The sequence below is a fragment of the Nerophis lumbriciformis genome, linkage group LG39 (genome assembly GCF_033978685.3).
Source record: "Nerophis lumbriciformis linkage group LG39, RoL_Nlum_v2.1, whole genome shotgun sequence".
NCBI classification, from domain to species: Eukaryota; Metazoa; Chordata; class Actinopteri; order Syngnathiformes; family Syngnathidae; genus Nerophis; species Nerophis lumbriciformis.
In genome coordinates this window covers 11792800-11814961 of record NC_084586.2, presented here as the reverse complement: position 1 = coordinate 11814961, position 22162 = coordinate 11792800, and the positions used below count along the sequence as shown (strand labels likewise).

The following is a 22162-nucleotide window of genomic DNA, read 5'->3' as shown; positions in this document are numbered from 1 at the left end:
ACCCAACTGTGCTCAAGACCCAACCTCCGAGCTGATTATTTGAGGTTGTCCTGAAGAATTTGGAGGTAATCCTCCTTTTCCATTGTCCCATTTGCTCTCTGTAAAGCACCAGTTCCATTGGCAGCAAAACAAGCTCAGGGTATAATAATATCACCACCATGCTTGACGGTAGACATGGTGTTCCTGGGATTAAAGGCCTTACCTTTTCTCCTCCAAACATATTGCTGGGTATTGTGGCCAAACAGCTCAATTTTTGTTTCATCTGACCACAGAACTTGCCTCCAGAAGGTCTTATCTTTGTCCATGTGGTGTGAGATGAAACAAAAATTGACCTGTTTGGCCACAATACCCAGCAATATGTGCTCCAATCACTCTATCACAAAATAATAAGAGTTGTAGAAATTATTGGAAACTCAAGACAGCCATGACATTATGTTCTTTACAACTTTTGACCACGACTGTATAATATGTGTCATGTCTGTGTAATCATGTTTTGTTTTAGTCATGTTTTGTTTAGTTATTGGACTCTTTAGTTTCTGGCTTTTCACTCCCTTGTCTTGTTTCCATGATTACCCATTAGTTTCACCTGTTCCACGTTTGGACTCATTGTGCACTCTTGTTTGTCACCATAGCAACCCATTAGTTTTCACCTGTCACGTCACGTACCTGTTTCACGTTTTGAGTCACGCACCTGTTTTCGTTAATCATGTCTGTAGTATTTAAGTTCATTGTTTTCAGTTTGTCTTTCTGGTGACATCCCGCATTTATACTCTCCACACACCCTTATGACCCATGCTGCGCTTTTTCATGCCGTTTTTTCATCCAAGTAAGTTTTCTTTATTCATGCCATAGTTTGCAAGTTTTGTTTAATTGTTCATAGTTTCTGCCAATGTGCAAGTTCTGTGTTTATAGTCTAGTTTTGTACCTCCGCCCCTGTGCGCGCCTTTTGTTTGATAATTTTTTTTGTAGTTATAGTGTTTAAATAAATCATGTATTTACCTTCACGCCACATCTGGTCCAATTCACTTGTACCTCGGGAGAACAAACCAAGCCATAGTCCAAGTCTTGACAATATGTTTGTATTTTTACACCCTGGACAAGTCGGCACCTCATCGCAAGTCTCATGTTTCTTTTATTTTTTGACTCCCTCAGTTCCTGTTTTGAGCACCCCTGGTTTTGTGTTTTGGTTGCCATGGGTGCAGACTATATATAAAACCTGTGCCATGTGCACAAAACGAAAGGGAACTTTGCGTATCATTACACCACCTCATTAGAAACATGTAGAATAATTGTAAAAATGAACATAAATTGAATTACAAGGATTACTTTGTCGATATCAATGCATACGCCACAAGCGTACAATTACCACCCCCCACCCCCAGGGTTAGCTGCTGCAGGTGTAAGTAAATCATTCATCCCTATTGTGCTTTATGACACATGCTGAAGTGGACTTTGAATCCAAGGCGGGGTTTGGGAAACAAGATGGACACAATATGGATGCGTGTGCCGTGTCCAGGAAAGACTAACCTGATTGCTCAGTGGAATTAAATTTTCCTGGACTTTCATTTCCCTGATAATTGTCTCACAAACACACACTTCTAATTTCTCTCCGTGAACACCATCCTGATGTGGCAGTGTTGTTTCCATGACAACCACCTGTCTAATCAAAGGTCACGGCCATATCTGCTTTGCCGTTTTTACGACCGACATGTCACACTCCACCCTGGCATAGAAGTCCAACACACACGTCGGTTGTTGTGGGGATGAGGAAGTTCTGATCTGGGGAGTGGAGATTTGTTTGAGACTCCCGCTGCCGCCGTCATGCCGTCCAGGTCTAAGACCCTGTACTTCACGTCCAGTGCGCTGGCCACGGCCATATCGGTGGGAATCTTGGGTTTTGCCATGTCCACAGAGTGGGCGACCAAGACCATGGTCTGCGCCCGGGGAACAAGCAGCTTCTTTAACGGCTCGGCCACCATCACGCTGGAGCTTTTTGACGCCAAGCTGGAGAGAGACATTTGTCCCCTGTTCGGACCCCCTGTGGACTTCCCAGGTGAAATGACTCGAAATAATATTCATTACTGAGCAAACAGTAGCGGGCATTATCACTTTAGACCGGCGAGAAGGGTCATACTTGATCTTTGAACCCAGCTACCTAATCATATTGTGTTGGTCCTCATTCAAAACCAATACGGTTCTTGCGTAACTTGATATGGGACAATAGGACTTAAAACTTGGATCTTTAACCACACATATCATCTTGGTTTGAATATCCATGAAAATCAATAGGTGTCAAGTTATTCTTCCAGTAAAGCAGGGGTTCTTCATCTTTCTTTCATGACAGAGGGGCAAGGGGCCCACTCAAAAAATAACCCTAAATTATTAATCTTACCCTTGGTTTTAATCATATTCAATAATTATATCTAACCTACTTACTAGGGCTGTGAATTTTGGGCAACACACCATTCATTGGATGCCAGTTCTATGATGAACTACATTCAGCTCTGATCAATTTCTATATTACTGAAAAGAAAATTGATTTTGTTTAATAAAATTCCACCCAAACATTTAATAAAGTCAAATACAAGTAAGGCAACAAGAGAAGTATCTAATACTTCTCTTTTCTAAAGTTAAACTATACAGCAGATTGTCATGTCTGTGTAATCATGTTTTGTTTTAGTCATGTTTTGTTTAGTTATTGGACTCTTTAGTTTCTGGCTTTTCACACCCTTGTCTTGTTTCCATGATTACCCATTAGTTTCACCTGTTCCACGTTTGGACTCATTGTGCACTCTTGTTTGTCACCATAGCAACCCATTAGTTTTCACCTGTCACGTCACGCACCTGTTTCACGTTTTGAGTCACGCACCTGTTTTCGTTAATCATGTCTGTAGTATTTAAGTTCATTGTTTTCAGTTTGTCTTTCTGGTGACATCCCACAATTACACATTTACACATTTACTTGATTTCATGTCCATCGTTCATGCTGCTCCTTTTAGTCCATGCCAAGTAAGTTTTGTTTATTAATGCTATAGTCTTTTGGTTTCATAGTTTGTTCTCTGCCACTGTGCGCGCCTTTCGTTTGTACTTTTTTTTGCTATAGTCTTTTGGTTTCATAGTTTTTTCTCTGCCACTGTGTGCGCTTTTCGTTTGTACTTTATTTAAATAAATCATGTATTTACATTCCCGTCTCGCCCGAGCCAACTTTCCGTTGCATTCCGGAAAAGCAAACACCTAGGACCAAGTCATGACACAGATATGATCATTGTCAGGACGTGGACTACGGGGTGGTTTGTTTTCCCGGAATGCGAAGGAATTGGATTGGACATGGCGTGAAGGTAAAGACATGTTTATTCTGACTATAAAAAGTGTAAACAAAAGGCGCGCACAAGGCGGAGAACAAACTTGGCTATGAAAACAAAAACTAGAACAAAGGCAAAACTATGGACATAAAAACTAAAACACTTACTGTGACACGAATAAACAAAACTTACTTGGTCAAGCATGGAAAGAGCATGGAACTATGGCATGGCATGAAACAAGAGTATCATGGGTAGCACGGGTAACAGAGGTAATGTCGCCAGGTCGACTGCCTGGCAACTACAAGCTTAAATAATAAGGACATGATTAATGACAGGTGCGTGAGTCCGAACACATGACAGGTGAAACTAATGGTCGTCATGGAAACAAAACAAGGGAGTGAAAAAACAGGAACTAAAAGTGTCCAAAAACCAAACAGAACATAGCCAAACAAAACATGATGAAAAGACATGACAATCATCTACATCAGGGGTCTCAAACGTACAGCCCGAGGGCCGGATCAGGCCCGCGAACAGGTTTTATCCGGCCCGCGGTATGAGTTTGCTAAGTATAAAAATGAACCTGAAATTTTTGAATGAAAGAAACAGCTGTTCTAAATGTGTCCACTGGATGTCGCAATAGCAATTCTTTGTATATTTGTTACATGATGTTAGTACATCAGTCGAGGAAAATGAGCAAACGACATAAACAACATCCTGTAATTTGATTTTGATACCATTTTTTTTTATCTTGATAGATTGAAAATTAACACCGATGAGTTGACTGATGAACATTATCACATCATTTATTCAGAAAAATATAAATAACGACAAATAAAGATACAATACTATTAACCGCAACATGTAAGTGTAAGAAAACAACAACATTATGATTTGTACATTTTCAGAATGTGCTTGTTCTATTTTTAAACAAATAAAACAATCTGAAGTTGTCTTTATTTTTAAATACATTTTTATGTTAAATTCTGGTGACTGAGCTTCCAGTTTGTTTGTTTTTTTACCGTCATTGGAAAAACTGTACCGCAGTTTTTTGTCATAAAATTCTGGCGACAGACTTTATCATAAAATCCCCGTTCCCTGTGTTTACAGTGCATTTCAGTAATTGGGAAAAATGTTTTTTTTTACGGTCAATTTCTGGCGACTGCATGAGCTGCCAGGTTTTCACAGTAAAATCTAATGACTTTTTCTTTTCTTTTTTTTTACAGTGTAGATTTAGCAGACATGATCTTAAAAATGCTTTCATGAACAATAATCAATAATACATTTAGAAGGCTATTGACATATTGAGCATATTAAACTTTACCTAACCCAAACATTTCCTCAAAATCAACATGGTTCTTGCTCTGACGTTTTGCAATAATGCATATGTTTGCTTGTGTGTGTGTTTGTGCGTGTGTGTGTGTGTGTGTGTGTGTGTGTGTGTGTGTGTGTGTGTGTGTGTGTGTGTGTGTGTGTGTGTGTGTGTGTTACGTGTTCTTGTATTGCTATCCTTCTTGAGACATCAACAAGGAAAAGTACCTTCCATATGAGTTAGGACTTAAATCATGTTCCCAATACGGAAAACCATTGCATCTAATAGAGAGCCAGTCTGTGAACATTGCTCCAAAGTCAGGATTTTTTGTTGATTTAATGTGCGTACAAAAGTAAACATTGACAGGTGCAAAGGTAGCAATATTTGATAAAAGAAGCTAAAGAAGGACTTCCTTATTCATCCCCGAAAAAACCCGATAAGTGAACAGCTGATTTTACGACTTCCGGTGCTGACGTAAGACAACCCGCGTCCCATATGTGACCAGAGGATGAACAAATACACTACGGTACTAAGACTATAGTGGCCATTAACAGTTAGCTTCTACAGCTGGGTTACCACAAGTGCAGCACAGGGGCAATCTGTGGTCCGTGACTCAGGGGCGGTATAGCTCGGTTGGTAGAGTGGCCGTGCCAGCAACTTGAAGGTTCCATGTTCGATCCCCACTTCCGCCATCCTAGTCACTGCCGTTGTGTCCTTGGGCAAGACACTTTACCCACCTGCTCCCAGTGCCACCCACACTGGTTTAAATGTAACTTAGATATTGGGTTTCACTATGTAAAGCGCTTTGAGTCACTAGAGAAAAAGCGCTATATAAATATAATTCACTTCATTTGTCATTGGTCTTAAGCACATTACAAAAAAACAAAAATAGAGATCTCACGTGTACCCCTGGTGGTGAAATCTATCAAAATTAGGGTGGTCCCAAAAAGGAGGGATTTTTCAAATTGACTGCGTGTCGGTTTTAAAAGTGCTCCCCCTCTGGTCAACATATGAAATAACAAGTGTGTGTAAAAATTTGAAGTGCTCCCTATCTGGCCAACATATGTAATAACAAGTGTGTGTAAGAAATTGAAATGCGCCCCCTTTGGCCAAAACTAATAAAAAATAAATACAAAAACATGTACGTAGAGACATACTGTAATAACTTGAAGTAAATAATGAAGATTAAAAACCAATTACAAAGACTTTTTTTTTTTTTTACGCAAAGCAGTCTTTTTATCACAATGTGTCGACTTCTTTCTTATAAAATTGGGAACAATTTCTCATATTCTTTCTGTTCCTGTAATATTGCAATATTTTCTCATACAATTATTACTTGTTAATGCAAAATGGTGACATTTGTCATATAAAATTTTGACTTTTATTGCCATTCCGCCAATTTTTTTGTTGTTCTTGTAAAATAGTGACATTTTTTTGAGTAAAATTATGACCTCTGTCATAATTTTTCCAAGTAAAATTCCGATTATTATTATAACATTGCCAAAATGTTAAAGTTTTCTTATAAAATTGTGACTTTTGTCGAGTACATTACGACTTTTTTCATAAAATTGCCAAAATGTTACGCTTTTCTTGTAAAATTGCGATTGTTATTGAGTAAAATTCCAACTTGTATCATAATGTTGCACAAATGTTCAGTTTTTCTTGTATTATTTTGACTTGCGTTGAGTAAAATTATGACTTTTATTATAACACTGACAAAATTTTAAGTTTTTCTTGTGAAATTGTGACATTTTTCTTGTGAAATTCCAACTCATTTTTTCACAACAAGCTTTTTTTATATCTGCATTGTATGTATATATTATTAATGTTATAAATACAAATCTTTATATACTGTATCTAGAAAGGGTGGTCCCCAAAAGGTAGGCATTTTTCGAAGGTCTCAAGAATGTAACAAACGTGTGTGCGTGTGTGTGTGTGTGTGTGTGTGTGTGTGTGTGTGTGTGTGTGTGTGTGTGTGTGTGTGTGTGTGTGTGTGTGCGTGCGTGCAGTGTTTCCAAAGCTGATAGAAACCAAAGGCGTCCCTATGGTTCTGCACGGGGTGTCCTTGGGTCTGCTGGTGTTGTGTCTGCTGTCGTCGACCATCAGCATCCTGGTGTCGCTCTACAACAGCGTCAGTAACCCCTACGAGACCTACATGGGGCCCGTGGCCGTCTACACCTGCAGCTCTATCAGCGGTCAGTATCAAGCGGCGAGCAGGAATAAAATCATCAGGAGCCAATGCAGTCCATAAATGGTCTACGTCATTTTGTATTACCGTATTTTTCGGACTATAAGTTGCAGTTTTTTTCATAGTTTGGCCGGGCTCCAGTGCGACTTATATATGTTTTTTTCCTTCTTTATTATGCATTTTTGGCAGGTGCGACTTATACTCCGAAAAATAACCAGGATAAACAAACAAGCACAAAAAGTGTTCTTTATAGTTTTTTTTTACAAACTTTTGGCCTATTGCACACATTTTTTAGTCCACATGTACTTTTTTCTTGGATTCGTGATTGTTTTTTTGTCTGCTTTTTCCAAAAATGTTTTTATGGTTAGCGGCTGTAGTGCCCCCTGTTGCTTTGGCATGCACTTAACACCCTTCGGATTGTTCTGGTATAGATAAAGGGTATGGTACTAGGCCAGGGGTCGGCAACCCAAAATGTTGAAAGAGCCATATTGGACCAAAAATACACAAACAAATCTGTCTGGAGCCGCAATAAATTAAAAGCCATATTACATACAGATAGTGTGTCATGAGATATACATTGAATTAAGAGGACTTAAAGGAAACTAAATGAGCTCAAATATAGCTACAAATGAGGCATAATGATGCAATATGTACATATAGCTAGCCTAAATAGCATGTTAGCATCGATTAGCTTGCAGTCATGCAGTGACCAAATATGTCTGATTAGCACTCCACACAAGTCAATAACATCAACAAAACTCACCTTTCATGCACAACGTTTAAAGTTTGGTGGACAAAATGAGACAGAAAAAGAAGTGGCATAAAACACGTCCTAGAAAGTCGGAGAAAGTTATACATGTAAACAAACTACGGTGAGTTCAAGGACCGCCAAAATTAGTAGGACAAAACGGCGCACGCCAGATACTCGAATCAGTGAAGCATGTTTAATACAAACAGTGTGCTTTGTAACAATTAGGGAGGCTTGTGTCATGTTTGTCCTCCTACAGAAACCATATTAAAACAAAAAATAAATGTTTTTCCCCTCATCTTTTTCCATTTTTCATACACTTTTTAAAAAGCTCCAGAGAGCCACTAGGGCGGCGCTAAAGAGCCGCATGCGGCTCTAGAGCCGCGGGTTGCCGACCGTTGATGTACACTGCATTAAAAAACTAACAAAGAAACTGTACATTTTACAGTAGAAAACTGGCATCTTAATTACCGTAATCTTTACAGTGGCTTTAAAAAAAAATCCCTTATCTTAAAGGTCAATTCTGGGAACTGAGCTGCCAGGTTTTTCTTTAACCATACAATCTATTTTACAGTGTATTACTGTAAATAGAAAAACAGTAGCACTTTATTTTTTTTTTTTACAGTAAAACTAAAACTTACAGTTTTTATTTTACCCTAAAGTTGTTGTTAAAGTCATAAGTCAAAATCATTAGTCAAGCCATACTTGCCAACCTTGAGACTTCCGATTTCGGGAGGTGGGGGGCGGGGGGCGGGGTGGGGCGTGGTTGGGGGCGTGGTTAAGAGGAGAGGAGTATATTTACAGCTAGGATTCACCAAGTCAAGTATTTCATATATATATATATATATATATATATATATATATATATATATATATATATAGCCCTGCGATGAGGTGGCGACTTGTCCAGGGTGTACCCCGCCTTCCGCCCGATTGTAGCTGAGATAGGCTCCAGCGCCCCCCGCAACCCCAAAGGGAATAAGCGGTAGAAAATGGATGGATGGATGGATATATATATATATATATAAGAAATACTAAGTCAAGTATTTCATATATATATATATATATATATATAAATAAAAGAAATACTTGAATTTCAGTGTTCATTTATTTACACACATACACACACATAACACTCATCTACTCATTGTTGAGTTAAGGGTTGAATTGTCCATCCTTGTTCTATTTGTCACTATTTTTCTAACCATGCTGAACACCCTCACTGATGATGCATTGCTGTGTGGCACGCAAAAAGTGCTTTCATCAAATACACTAGATGGCAGTATTGTCCTGTTTAAGAGTGTCACAACATTGCTGTTTACGGCAGACGAACTGCTTTACGGTAAACAAAACGTGACTGCTGTTGTTGTGTGTGGTTGCCGCGATGGGAGGACGTTAATGAAACTGCCTAACAATAAACCCACATAAGAAACCAAGAACTCGCCCTCGATCATTCTACAGTTATAACATGATTGGGCAGGTACGCTGTTTATTTTGTGTGCCTGAATTTCGGGAGATTTTCGGGAGAAAATTCGTCCCGGGAGGTTTTCGGGAGAGTCGCTGAATTTCGGGAGTCTCCCGGAAAATCCGGGAGGGTTGGCAAGTATGAGTCAAGCAGATATTTAGGTATTTATTTTTATTTAGACAAAAAATGTTTGGAAAGTATGATAATATACTGTAATATTTGTTGCAATATGGGATACTATTAAAGTTGAAAAGGTATGCAATTTTAAGCAGTACATATATTTTTTCTGTCAAAATGAAAAAAAGTGAGAAAATATGAAGTACTTTATTGACACATCATTTGCAGGTGTTTGCGGGCCAGATAAAATGATGCCGCGGGCCAGATCTGGGCCCCCGAGCCTTGAGTTTGACACCTGTCCTATAGACCAGTGTTTTTCAACCACTGTGCCGCGGCACACTAGTGTACCTTGAGATTATGTAATTTCACCTAATTGGTCAAAAAAAAAATTTTTTTTGCAAACCAATAATTATAATCCGCAAATAATGTGCCGTTGTAGAGTGTCTGTGCAGTCTGGAGATCAGCAGAGTAACCGTGTAATACTCCTCCGTATCAGTAGGTGGCAGCAGGTAGCTAATTGCTTTGTAAGCCTACTTTGAGACAAGAGAATTAAAGATGCATGGATGGTTATGGTTTGAATTCATATCCAAAAATTTGATTGATTGATTGAAACTTTTATTAGTAGATTGTACAGTACAGTACATATTCCGTACAATTGACCACTAAATGGTAACACCCCAATAAGTTTTTCAACTTGTTTAAGTCGGGGTCCACGTTAATCAATTCATGGTAGAATTGCGTCTTTGTATTGTCAATATAGACCAGGGGTCCCCAAATTGCGGCAGGATCTGGCCCACCAGCATCCAAAATCCGGCCCGCGGGAAGTCCCAAGTTAAATTTTTTTTAAATTTTTAAATTTATTATTATTATTTTTTTAAAGCTGTCCTTTCTAATCCATTTTCTACCACTTCTTACTCTCGGTGTCTCCTAGTCGCTCAGGCAAATGCAGCCCCCGAGTCAAAAAGTTTGGGGACCCTTGATATAGACTATTTAGTTTCGTTTTTCAACATGTTCTGCTTGTGGTGTGCCCCTGGATTTTTTCAATGAAAACAATGTGCCTTGGCTCAAAAAAGGTTGAAAAACACTGCTATAGACAAACATTTTTACAGTAAAAATTCCAGTAATTAACTGTAAGAGCTATGTTTTTTTGTTTTTGTACAGTGCCTTACAATAAATAGAAAAACGGTACCAGTTTTATTTTCACAGTAAAAATCAGGCAGTTTTTTTATTGTAAAATTGCGATTTTTCAGTCAAATTTTGACGACTGAACTGCCAGTTTTTTTTACCCTAAAATTACAGCTTTTTGTTTTCACGGTCCATTACATTGGACTTTACAGTAACACCTGACTTACGACTCAGTGGCCTAGTGGTTAGAGTGTCCGCCCTGAGATCGGTAGGTTGTGAGTTCAAACCCCGGCCGAGTCATACCAAAGACTATAAAAATGGGAGCCATTACCTCCCTGCTTGGCACTCAGCATCAAGGATTGGAATTGGGGGTTGAATCACCAAAAATTATTCCCGGGCGCGGCCACCGCTGCTGCTCACTGCATACTTGCCAACCTTCCCGAATTTCCCAGGAGACTCCCGAAATTCAGCGCCTCTCCCGAAAACCTCCCGGGACAAATATTCTCCCGAAAATCTCCCGATTTTCAGCCGAAGCTGGAGGCCACGCCCCCCTCCAGCTCCATGCGGACCTGAGTGAGGACAGCCTTTTTTCACGTTCGCTTTCCCACGATATAAACAGCGTGCCTGCCCAATCACGTTATTCCATACAAAGGCGTTCGACATATGCCGATGAGCATGGTGCAGATGGCGCAGATGGAGAAGATCTTCTCGGCGTCTGTGTTGGCGCACACGTTGCCAAAGCCGACGCTGGTCAGGCTGCTGAGGGTGAAGTAGAGGGCGGCGATGTACGAGCTGCGCACCGTTTACTATATTTTGCTAAAAACATCAAAATTTATTGTATTTTTATTTGTATTTTTTCTGACTCCTTATTACATCCAGCCATAGAATTATACATTAAAATAAACATATTTGAAATAATTAATTTTAAATGATCATAATAATTCATTTAAAATGACCATATTTAATTATTAAAATTATTACTTGTTTATCAACAACTTTTGCATTTCATTCATTACATTTTGAAGCTCTCAGAAGCCAAGTTATGTTATATTCCTTAAGATTTATTTATGCAAGTTTGAAGTATCAATTATCTAAACAGTTTTGTTTGCATATTTTCAGGACGTAGATATATATATATATATATATATATATATATATATATGTATATGTATATGTATATATATATGTATATGTATATATATATATATGTATGAAATACTTGACTTGGTGAATTCTAGCTGTCAATATACTCCTCCCCTCTTAACCACGCCCCCGCCCACAACCACGCCCCCGTCCCACCTCCGACCACGCCCCCCTCCCGAAATCGGAGGTCTCAAGGTTGGCAAGTATGCTATAAACACACATTTTTACAGTAAAACTCCAGTAATTAACTGTAAGAGCTACGTTTTTTTGTTTTTGTACAGTGCCTTACAGTAAATAGAAAAACGGCACCATATTATTTTCACAGTAAAAATCGGGCAGTTTTTTTAATGTAAAATTTACAGTAATTTTTACATCGAATTACAGGAAAACGCTACCGTTGCTATTTTTCAGTCAAATTTTGACGACTGAACTGCCAGTTTTTTTACCCTAAAATTACAGCTTTCTGTTTTCATGGTCCATTACATTGGACTTTACAGTAACACCTGACTTACTACTCAGTGGCCTAGTGGTTAGAGTGTCCGCCCTGAGGTCGGGAGGTTGTGAGTTCAAACCCCGGCCGAGTCATACCAAAGACTATAAAAATGGGACCCATTACCTCCCTGCTTGGCACTCAGCATCAAGGGTTGGAATTGGGGGTTAAATCACCAAAAATTATTCCCGGGCGCGGCCACCGCTGCTGCTCACTGCTCCCCTCACCTCCCAGGGGGTGAACAAGGGGATGGGTCAAATGCAGAGGACAAATTTCACCACACCGAGTGTGTGTGTGACAATCATTGGTACTTTAACTTAACTTGTTTTTACAGTGTAGCTTCTGTGTTTCCCTGCAGCGTGTTTGTCTTTCCTGGTCCTCGTCCTTTTCGTGGCCAACTTCCTGGCGACCACCATAGCCGAGGACCTGGTGAGGAGCTTCGCCGAGAACGTCCCGGTGGAGCTGAGGATCATGTCGTCCCAGATGCAGCTGGGCTACTACCTGCTCATCCCGTACACGGCGCTCTCGCTGCTCGCCGTGGCCCTCATCTACGCCTACGACCACGCCGCCTACACCCAGCGGCGGGAGCAGCAGAGGCCCACGGAGGACGCGCCCAAGGAGATCATGATGTATTAAGACGCGCGCGCTATTTAAAGTCGCTGTAATGACGGATTACAGCGTGTATGTATGTACAGTCAATGTTCTGAAAGGGGGGGCGGGGCTATGTTTATGCCGTTTGCATCCTCGGGAATTAACGTGCAAAACGAACCAAAAAAGGAACTCTAAAGCAGTGTTTTTCAACCTTTTTTGAGCCAAGGCACATTTTTTTCATTGAACAAATGCGGAGGCACACCACCGGCAGAAATCATTAAAAAATTAAACTCAGCAGCCGATATTGACAGTAAAAAGTCGTTGTCGCAATTGTTGGATATGACTTTAAACCATAACCAAGCATGCATCACTATAGCTCTTGTCTCAAAGTAGGTGTACTGTCACCACCTGTCACATCACACCCTGACTTATTTGGAGTTTTTAGCCGTTTTCCTGTGTGTAGTGTTTTAGTTCTTGTCTTGCGCTCCTATTTTGGTGGCTTTTTCCCTTTTTTTGGTATTTTCATGTAGCAGTTTCATTTCTTCCTTTGACCGCTATTCCCCACACCTGCTTTGTTTTCGCAATCAAGAATATTTCAGTTGTTTTTATCCTTCTTTGTGGGGACATTGTTGATTGTCATGTCATGTTCGGATGTACATTGTGGACGCCGTCTTTGCTCCACAGTAAGTCTTTGCTGTCGTCCAGCATTCTGTTTTTGTTTACTTTGTAGCCAGTTCAGTTTTAGTTTCGTTCTGCATAGCCTTCCCTAAGCTTCAATGCCTTTTCTTAGGGGCACTCACCTTTTGTTTATTTTTGGTTTAAAGGGGAACATTATCACAATTTCAGAAGGGTTAAAACCATTAAAAATCAGTTCCCAGTGGCTTATTTTATTTTTCGAAGTTTTTTTCAAAATTTTGCCCATCACGCAATATCCCTAAAAAAAGCTTCAAAGTGCCTGATTTTAACCATCGTTATAAACACCCGTCCATTTTCCTGTGACGTCACATAGTGATGCCAATACAAACAAACATGGCGCATAGAACAGCAAGCTATAGCGACATTAGCTCGGATTCAGACTCGGATTTCAGCGGCTTAAGCGATTCAACAGATTACGCATGTATTGAAACGGATGGTTGTAGTGTGGAGGCAGGTAGCGAAAACGAAATTGAAGAAGAAACTGAAGCTATTGAGCCATATCGGTTTGAACCGTATGCAAGTGAAACAGACAAAAACGACACGACAGCCAGCGACACGGGAGAAAGCGAGGACGAATTCGGCGATCGCCTTCTAACCAACGATTGGTATGTGTTTGTTTGGCATTAAAGGAAACTAACAACTATGAACTAGGTTTACAGCATATGAAATACATTTGGCAACAACATGCACTTTGAGAGTGCAGACAGCCCAGTTTTCATCAATTAATATATTCTGTAGACATACCCTCATCCGCTATCTTTTCCTGAAACCTGATCTGTCCAGTTTTGGAGTTGATGTCAGCAGGCCAGGGAAGCTAGGGTCGATATTCTTCTCTTGACGGTGTGAGCCAAGACATCCAGGGGGTTTAGCTCGCTCGTCTGCGGGAACAAACTGCCACCATTGCTTGCCGTGCTACCGAGGTCCTTTGTCCCTGAATTGCTCACACACTCCGGCAGATTCAATGGGGGTCTGGCGGCAGATTTCTTTGACTTTATCGTTGGAAATGCATCTGCTTTGAGTATCGCAGGATATCCACACATTCTTGCCATCTCTGTCGTAGCATAGCTTTCGTCGGTAAAGTGTGCGGAACAAACGTCCAATTTCTTGCCACTTTCGCATCTTTGGGCCACTGGTGCAACTTGAATCCGTCCCTGTTCGTGTTGTTACACCCTCCGACAACACACCGACGAGGCATGATGTCTCCAAGGTACGAAAAACTGTCGAAAAAAACGGAAAATAACAGAGCTGATTTGACTCGGTGTTTGAGAAAATGGCGGCTTGCTTCCCGATGTGACGCCACGTTGTGACGTCATCGCTCCGAGAGCGAATATTAGAAAGGCGTTTAATTCGCCAAAATTCACCCATTTAGAGTTCGGAAATCGGTTAAAAAAATATATGGTCTTTTTTCTGCAACATCAAGGTATATATTGACGCTTACATAGGTCTGGTGATAATGTTCCCCTTTAAGCATTAGACACCTTTTTACCTGCACCCTGCCTCCCGCTGTTTCCGACATCCACAAAGCAATTAGCTACCTGCTGCCACCTACTGATATGGAAGAGTATTACACGGTTACTCTGCCGATCTCCAGACAATGCAGACACGCAACAACGGCACATTATTTGCGGATTATAATTACTGGTTTGCAACAAATATTTTTAACCCAAATAGGTGAAATTAGATCATCTCCCACGGCACACAGTGGTTGAAAAACACTGCTCTAAAGTATGTGTTATTAATCTGCAAAATGATTGATTGATTGTATATTTAAAGGAGCACTGCACTTTTGGGGGAATTTTGTCTATGATTCACAATCCTTATCAGTGTTGACGCTAGGAATTTTCAAGTCATAAAAATGGGGTGCCATAGTAAATTTTTGGGTTGCCACTTTTTTGTAAGCATTTTGAAAACAAATGATAAATGTATGCATTATGTTGTTATATCTCACATTGTGTTTTGGAAAAAGGTTGTCATAAATGTTACTTAATTCATTAAAAAAATAATACCAAAGAAAACATATGTAAATGTTTTCAGTTATAAATTTATTTTCTTCTTTCCTTCATGGATCTAAACTTTACCGCTGTAGGTAGTTTTTTCTATAGTTGTCGGTGTATTTATTTCAGTATAAAAGTGTAAAAAGTTTTTTGCTCGGGTCATGAAATGATGATAATGGTGTGCCAGGGCCATACTTGCCAACCTTGAGACCTCCGATTTCGGGAGGTGGGGGGTGGGGGCGTGGTCGGGGTTGGGGCAGGGCGTGGTTAAGGGCGTGGTTAAGAGGGGAGGTGTATATTGACAGCTAGAATTCACCAAGTCAAGTATTTCATATATATATATATATATATATATATATATATATATATATATATATATATATATATATATATGTATATATATATATATATATACATATATATATACATATATATACATATATATATACAAATATATATATCTACATCCTGAAAGCATGCAAACAAAACTGTGTTTAGATAATTGATACTTCAAACTTGCATAAATAAATATTAAGGAATATAACATAACTTGGCTTCTGAGAGCTTCAAAATGTAATGAATAAAATGCTAAAGTTGTTGATATACAAGCAATTATTTTAATAATTAAATATGGTCATTTTAAATGAATTATTATGATCATTTAAAATTAATTATTTCAAATATGTTTATTTTAATGTATAATTCTATGGCTAGATGTAATAAGGAGTCAGAAAAAATACAAATACAATTAATTTTGATGTTTTTAGCAAAATATAGTAAAAATGTATTTCGTTTTTTTTAATTAATAAAAATATTTATTTTTAGGTAACATAAACATAATAATACAATTTATCTCTAGTCTGGATGATTTAGTTCTTGTCACCCTGTTGTCCTCCCGTCGTGAAAAAAGGCTGTCCTCACTCAGGTCCGCATAGAGCTGGAGGGGGCGTGGCCTCCAGCTCCGGCTGAAAATCGGGAGATTTTCGGGAGAATATTTGTCCCGGGAGGTTTTCGGGAGAGGCACTGAATTTCGGGAATCTCCCAGAAAATTCGGGAGGGTTGGCAAGTATGGCCAGGGCATAAATGCATTATTTATTTAACGCTTAAATCTCTAGAGTCTACATCTACTTCAGATCTATCCCTCAATTCTAAGTTGTTGTTTTTTTTATGTTGTTTTTCTGTTTGTTTATTTTCTGCCCTTTTCGGTCAAAGAAAACTATGTTTTTTTTATGGCAAACACACAAAATATGCTAAATCTTCCACAACAAATATTTTTCAAAGTGGAATATTTGATGTGAAGTAATCTTGGCCTTGGATAGGTCAATAATTCATAAAAACATTTATTTTGATGCAATATTATGTTTTGAGCAATGACAGTTTTAAAAGGAAAACAAACAGCTTTGTTTTATTAGTCAACATTGCAACTTTTTCTAAATTACATTTCACCTTTAATCTTTTTTATTTCACTTTTGTTATGTTTTTGTTTATTTTAATAGTATTTTTGGAATGTGCCGTGGGCCTTTAAAAGTGAATTATATTTATATAGCGCTTTTCTCTAGTGACTCAAAGCGATTTTACACAGTGAAACCCAATATCTAAGTTACATTTAAACCAGTTTGGATTGCCAGCTTTGCACAGATACAAAAATCTAACTTGAGCACAATAGCTAATAACTATAGCAACGGACTTTAAGCATACTAAAGTTGTGTGATAACTTTACACATAATTATTCCAACAAACAAACACTTACTGTACAATGTCTGCTCTCACTGAAATGCTGACTAATGGGATGTTTATCTCTTTCTGTTTAGATGAAGAATAAATCATAATCCACACAAAGGCGAAAAAGATGTCAAAGTCGACTAATTTCTCGGTTTAAAGCCACAACCTTCCACTATACAAGTGAGAGACATGATTTAAAATCTAGAATAAACTTTTACCAACTCAGAGGCGATGAAGCAGCTCACCGGCTCAATATGTCAATATAGCAGCATAAGCATACTTGCCAACCCTCCCGGATTTTCCGGGAAACTCCCGAAATCCAGCTCCTCTCCCGAAAACCTCCCGGGACAAATTTTCTCCCAAAAATCTCCCGAAATTCAGGCGGAGCTGGAGGTCGCGCCCCCTCCTGCTCCATGCGGACCTAAGTGACGTGTTTTCCTCTACCGTAAAGCAGTTTGTCTGCCGTAAACAGCAATGTTGTGACACTCTTAAACAGGACAATACTGCCATCTAGTGCATTTGATGAAGGCACTTTTGTGCGTGCCACACAGCAATGCATCATCAGTTCGAAAAATAGTGACAGAGAATAGAACAAGGATGGACAATTCAACCCTTAACTCAACAATGAATAGATGAGTGTTATGTGTGTATATGTGTAAATAAATGAACACTGAAATTCAAGTATTTCTCTTATTTATTTATATATATATATATATATATATATATATATATATATATATATATATATATATATATATATATATATATATATATATATATATAATAAAATAAATATATATTTATGGCTAGAATTCATTGAAAGTCAAGTATTTCTTATATATATATATATATATATATATATATATATATATATATATTGATCTTTGAAATAGGTAAAGTAAGAAGGAATATTAAATACAAATGTATTTCAGTTTTAGGAGTTAAATGGTGGAACAAGCTCAGTGATGAGTTGAAGACATGTAGTTCTTTGTTAAGGTTTAAGAAAACCTTGAAAGGTGAAATAATTGAAAATGATAAAATACAGTAACAATTTCTTTCATCCCATTGATTTTTTCTAACGTTGATGTTCCAGGTAATATAGGCTTTGGCTTCAGCCTATTCCTTTTTCGGTCATTCTTTTTCTTTTCTTTTCTTTTTGTGTGTAAATGTGTATGATTATTACATATCTCTAATCTGTACTGTTAAATTGATCACACAAAATGATTGATGGTTGATTATATGACTGGAATAAACTTATTTCATTCATTCATTCATAGGCAAAATTAACAAAAGTGCAGTTCCCCTTTAGCAAGTAAAACACGGGTCAAAAAAAGAAAATAAATCGATGAATAATTGCCCATTAAAATGTGTTATAAATGTATTTTGCAAGAACATTTACTCGCTCCTGTTACTCAAATGAGTCATCTCCAGCTTAGTTTTCCCGAGTTTAGCCGATAATGGCTTTTTGCCGATATCCGATATGCCGATATTGTCCAACTCTTAATTACCGATACCGATATCAACCGATACCGATTTATACAGTCGTGGAATTAACACATTATTATGCCTAACTTGGACAACCAGGTATGGTGAAGATAAGGTCCTTTTTTTTTTAAATTAATAAAACAAGATAAATAAATTTAAAAAAAATTCTTGAATAAAAAATAAAGTAAAACAATATAAAAACAGTTACACAGAAACTAGTAATTAATGAAAATGAGTAAAATTAAGTGTTAAAGGTTAGTACTATTAGTGGACCAGCAGCACGCACAATCATGTGTGCTTACGGACTGTATCCCTTGCAGACTGTATTGATATATATTGATATATAATGTAGGAACCAGAATATTAATAACAGAAAGAAACAACCCTTTTGTGCGAATGAGTGAGGTTTTTTGGGTTGGTGCACTAATTGTAAGTGTATCTTGTGTTTTTTATGTTGATTTAAGTAAAAAAAAAAAAAAAAAAAAAAAAAAAAAAAAAAAAAACATACCGATAATTTAAAAAAAGGATACCGATAATTTCCGATATTACACTTTAAAACATTTATCGGCCGATAATATTAGCAGGCCGATATTATCGGACATCTCTAATTTTGAGGAGCTGAATATGAGTGTTATCACATTTATGGCACTGATTCGAAGCAATGATAAAATGACCTATTAATCCGAAAAAGACATATTGTTTGGATAAATATATAAAAATATGTGGCTTAAACATGAAAATAAATATGAATAAATATCTAAAGGTTTCATTTGAATAAAAGTAGGAGGATCTAGATCAGGGGTCGGCAACCCGCGGCTCCGGAGCCGCATGCGGCTCTTTGATCACTCTGATGCGGCTCAGCTGCATACTTGCCGACCCCCGATTTTCCCAGGAGACTTCCGGATTTTAGAGCCTCTCGCAGAAAACTCCCGGGAGTAATATTCTCCGATTTTCACCCTAACAATAATAAAAAGGGCGTGCCATGATGGTACAGCATTTAGCGCCCTCTACAATCTGTATAAATAGCGTGCCAGCCCAGCCTCTTATTGAATGCATCTTCTGCTCACACACGTTAGTGACAGCAAGGCATACTTGGTCAACAGCCATACAGGTTACACTGACGGTGGCCATATAAAACAACTTTAACACTCTTACTAATAATGCGCCACACTTTGAACCAAAACCAAACAAGAATGACAAACACATTTCGGGAGAACATCTGCACCCTAACACAACATAAACACAACAGAACAAATACCCAGAATCGGCAACCATTACCAGTCAAAGAGCCATTTTGACCAGTTTCACAAATTAAAGAAAACAATGGGAGCCACAAAAATCTTTTGAAATTTAAAATGAAATAACACTGTATACAAAGTTTTTTTTTGCTTTGTGCTATGTATAAACCAAGGGTCTCAGACACGCGGCCCACACCTTAACATGAACATTGAATGTTAATGCGGCCCGCGGGTTTTTTATGAATGGCGCTTGACAGCGTCATAATTGCCAACCCTCCCGATTTTTCCGGGAGACTATTAATTTCCAGGACATCTATTCTCTCAAATGTGCCGTGTTGGTACAGTATTTAACGCCCACTATAACCAGCGTATCGGCCCGGCCACACGTTGTATGGGGCTTCTGCTTGCTAACGCAAGTGACAGCAACGCATACTTGGTCAACAGCCATACAGGTTACACTGACGGTGGCCATATAAAACAACTTTAACACTCTTACTAATAATGCACCACACTGTGAACCCACACCAAACAAGAATGACAAACACATTTCGGGAGAACATCTGCACCCTAACACAACATAAACACAACAGAACAAATACCCAGAATCCCATGCAGCCCTGATTCTTCCGGGCTACATTATACACCCCTGCTACCACCAAACCCCGCCCCCATCCCAACCCTGCTCCCTCACACATCAAACCCCCACCCCTTCCATGTGTCGGTTGAGGTGGGCGGGGTTTGGTAGCGGGGGTGTATAATGTAGCCCGGAAGAGTTAGGGATGCATGGGATTCTGGGTATTTGTTCTGTTGTGTTACGGTGCGGATGTTCTCCCGAAATGTGTTTGTCATTCTTGTTTGGTGTGGGTTCATAGTGTGGCGCATTATTAGTAAGAGTGTTAAAGTTTTTTATACCGCCACCGTCAGTGTAACCTGTGTGGTTGTTGACCAAGTATGCCTTGCCCTCACTTACGTGAGGAAGCAGAAGCCCCATACAACGTGTGGCCGGGCCGATACGCTGGTTATAGTGGGCGTTAAATACTGTACCATCACGGCACGTTTGAGAGAATAGATGTCCTGGAAATTAATAGTCTCCCGGAAAAATCGGGAGGGTTGGCAATTATGACGCTGTCAAGCGCCATTCATAAAAAACCCGCGGGCCGCATTAACATTCAATGTTCATATTAAGGTGTGGGCCGCGTGTCTGAGACCCTTGGTTTATACATAGCACAAAGCAAAAAAAAACTTTGTATACAGTGTTATTTCATTTTAAATTTCAAAAGATTTTTGTGGCTCCCATTGTTTTCTTTAATTTGTGAAATTGGTCAAAATGCATACTTGCCAATTTTGAGACCTCCGATTTCGGGAGGTGGGGGGTGGGGGCGTGGTCGGGGGTGGGGCGGGGCGTGGTTGGGGGCGTGGTTAAGAGGGGAGGAGTATATTGACAGCTAGAATTCACCAAGTCAAGTATTTCATACATATATATATATATATATATATATATATATATATATATATATATATATATAGATAGATAGATAGATAGATATCTACATCCTGAAAATATGCAAACAAACTGTGTTTAGATAATTGATACTTCAAACTTGCATAAATAAATCTTAAGGAATATAACATAACTTGGCTTCTGAGAGCTTCAAAATGTAATGAATAAAATGCTAAAGTTGTTGATAAACAAGCAATTATTTTAATAATTAAATATGGTCATTTTAAATGAATTATTATGATCATTTAAAATTAATGATTTCAAATATGTTTATTTCAATGTATAATTCTATGGCTGGATGTAATAAGGAGTCAGAAAAAATAAAAAAATAAAAATACATTTAATTTTGATGTTTTTAGCAAAATATATATATTTTTAATTAATAAATATATTTATTTTTAGGTAAGATAAACATAATAATACAATTTATCTCTAGTCTGGATGATTTAGTTCTTGTCACCCTGTTGTCCTCCCGTCGTGAAAAAGAGGCTGTCCTCACTCAGGTCCGCATGGAGCTGGAGGGGGCGTGGCCTCCAGCTCCGGCTGAAAATCGGGAGATTTTCGGGAGAATATTTGTCCCGGGAGGTTATCGGGACAGGCGCTGAATTTCGGGAGACTCCCGGAACATTCGGGAGGGTTGGCAAGTATGAATATGAGTGTTATCACATTTATGGCACTGATTCGAAGCAATGATCAAATGACCTATTTATCTGATAAAGACATATTTTTTGGATAAATATATAAAAATATGTGGCTTAAACATGAAAATAAATATGAATAAATATCTAAAGGTTTCATTTGAATAAAAGTAGGAGGATCTAGATAAAAACAGGAGTTGAGTGATGCTGTTGTTGTGGTGCATTCTGCCGCCCTCTAGTGGTGATGTTGTGTAAGTTGGAGCCATTTTCCTCTGCTTTTTCCCAGGTCAATTCTCTGTAGAAAGAAAAGGCTTTTTGGCAGCCAGCTGTGACTCGCCTGGTGTTGACACCAGAGGTGTCCTGTTGCCGTTTCCCCGAGTCCCATCACTCAACTGGAGGCCGAGTCTGTT

General features: G+C 38.6%; 1 protein-coding gene across 1 annotated transcript; it reads left to right on the top strand.

Moving 5' to 3' along the window:
• The first annotated feature begins 1821 nt into the window (after positions 1-1821).
• Positions 1822-12523, top strand: clrn3 (clarin 3). Its single transcript, XM_061931627.1, has 3 exons — positions 1822-2053; positions 6621-6806; positions 12246-12523. The coding sequence occupies exons 1-3, from the start codon at positions 1822-1824 to the stop codon at positions 12521-12523; spliced, it is 696 nt and encodes a 231-aa protein (XP_061787611.1).
• Positions 12524-22162: the final 9639 nt, after the last annotated feature.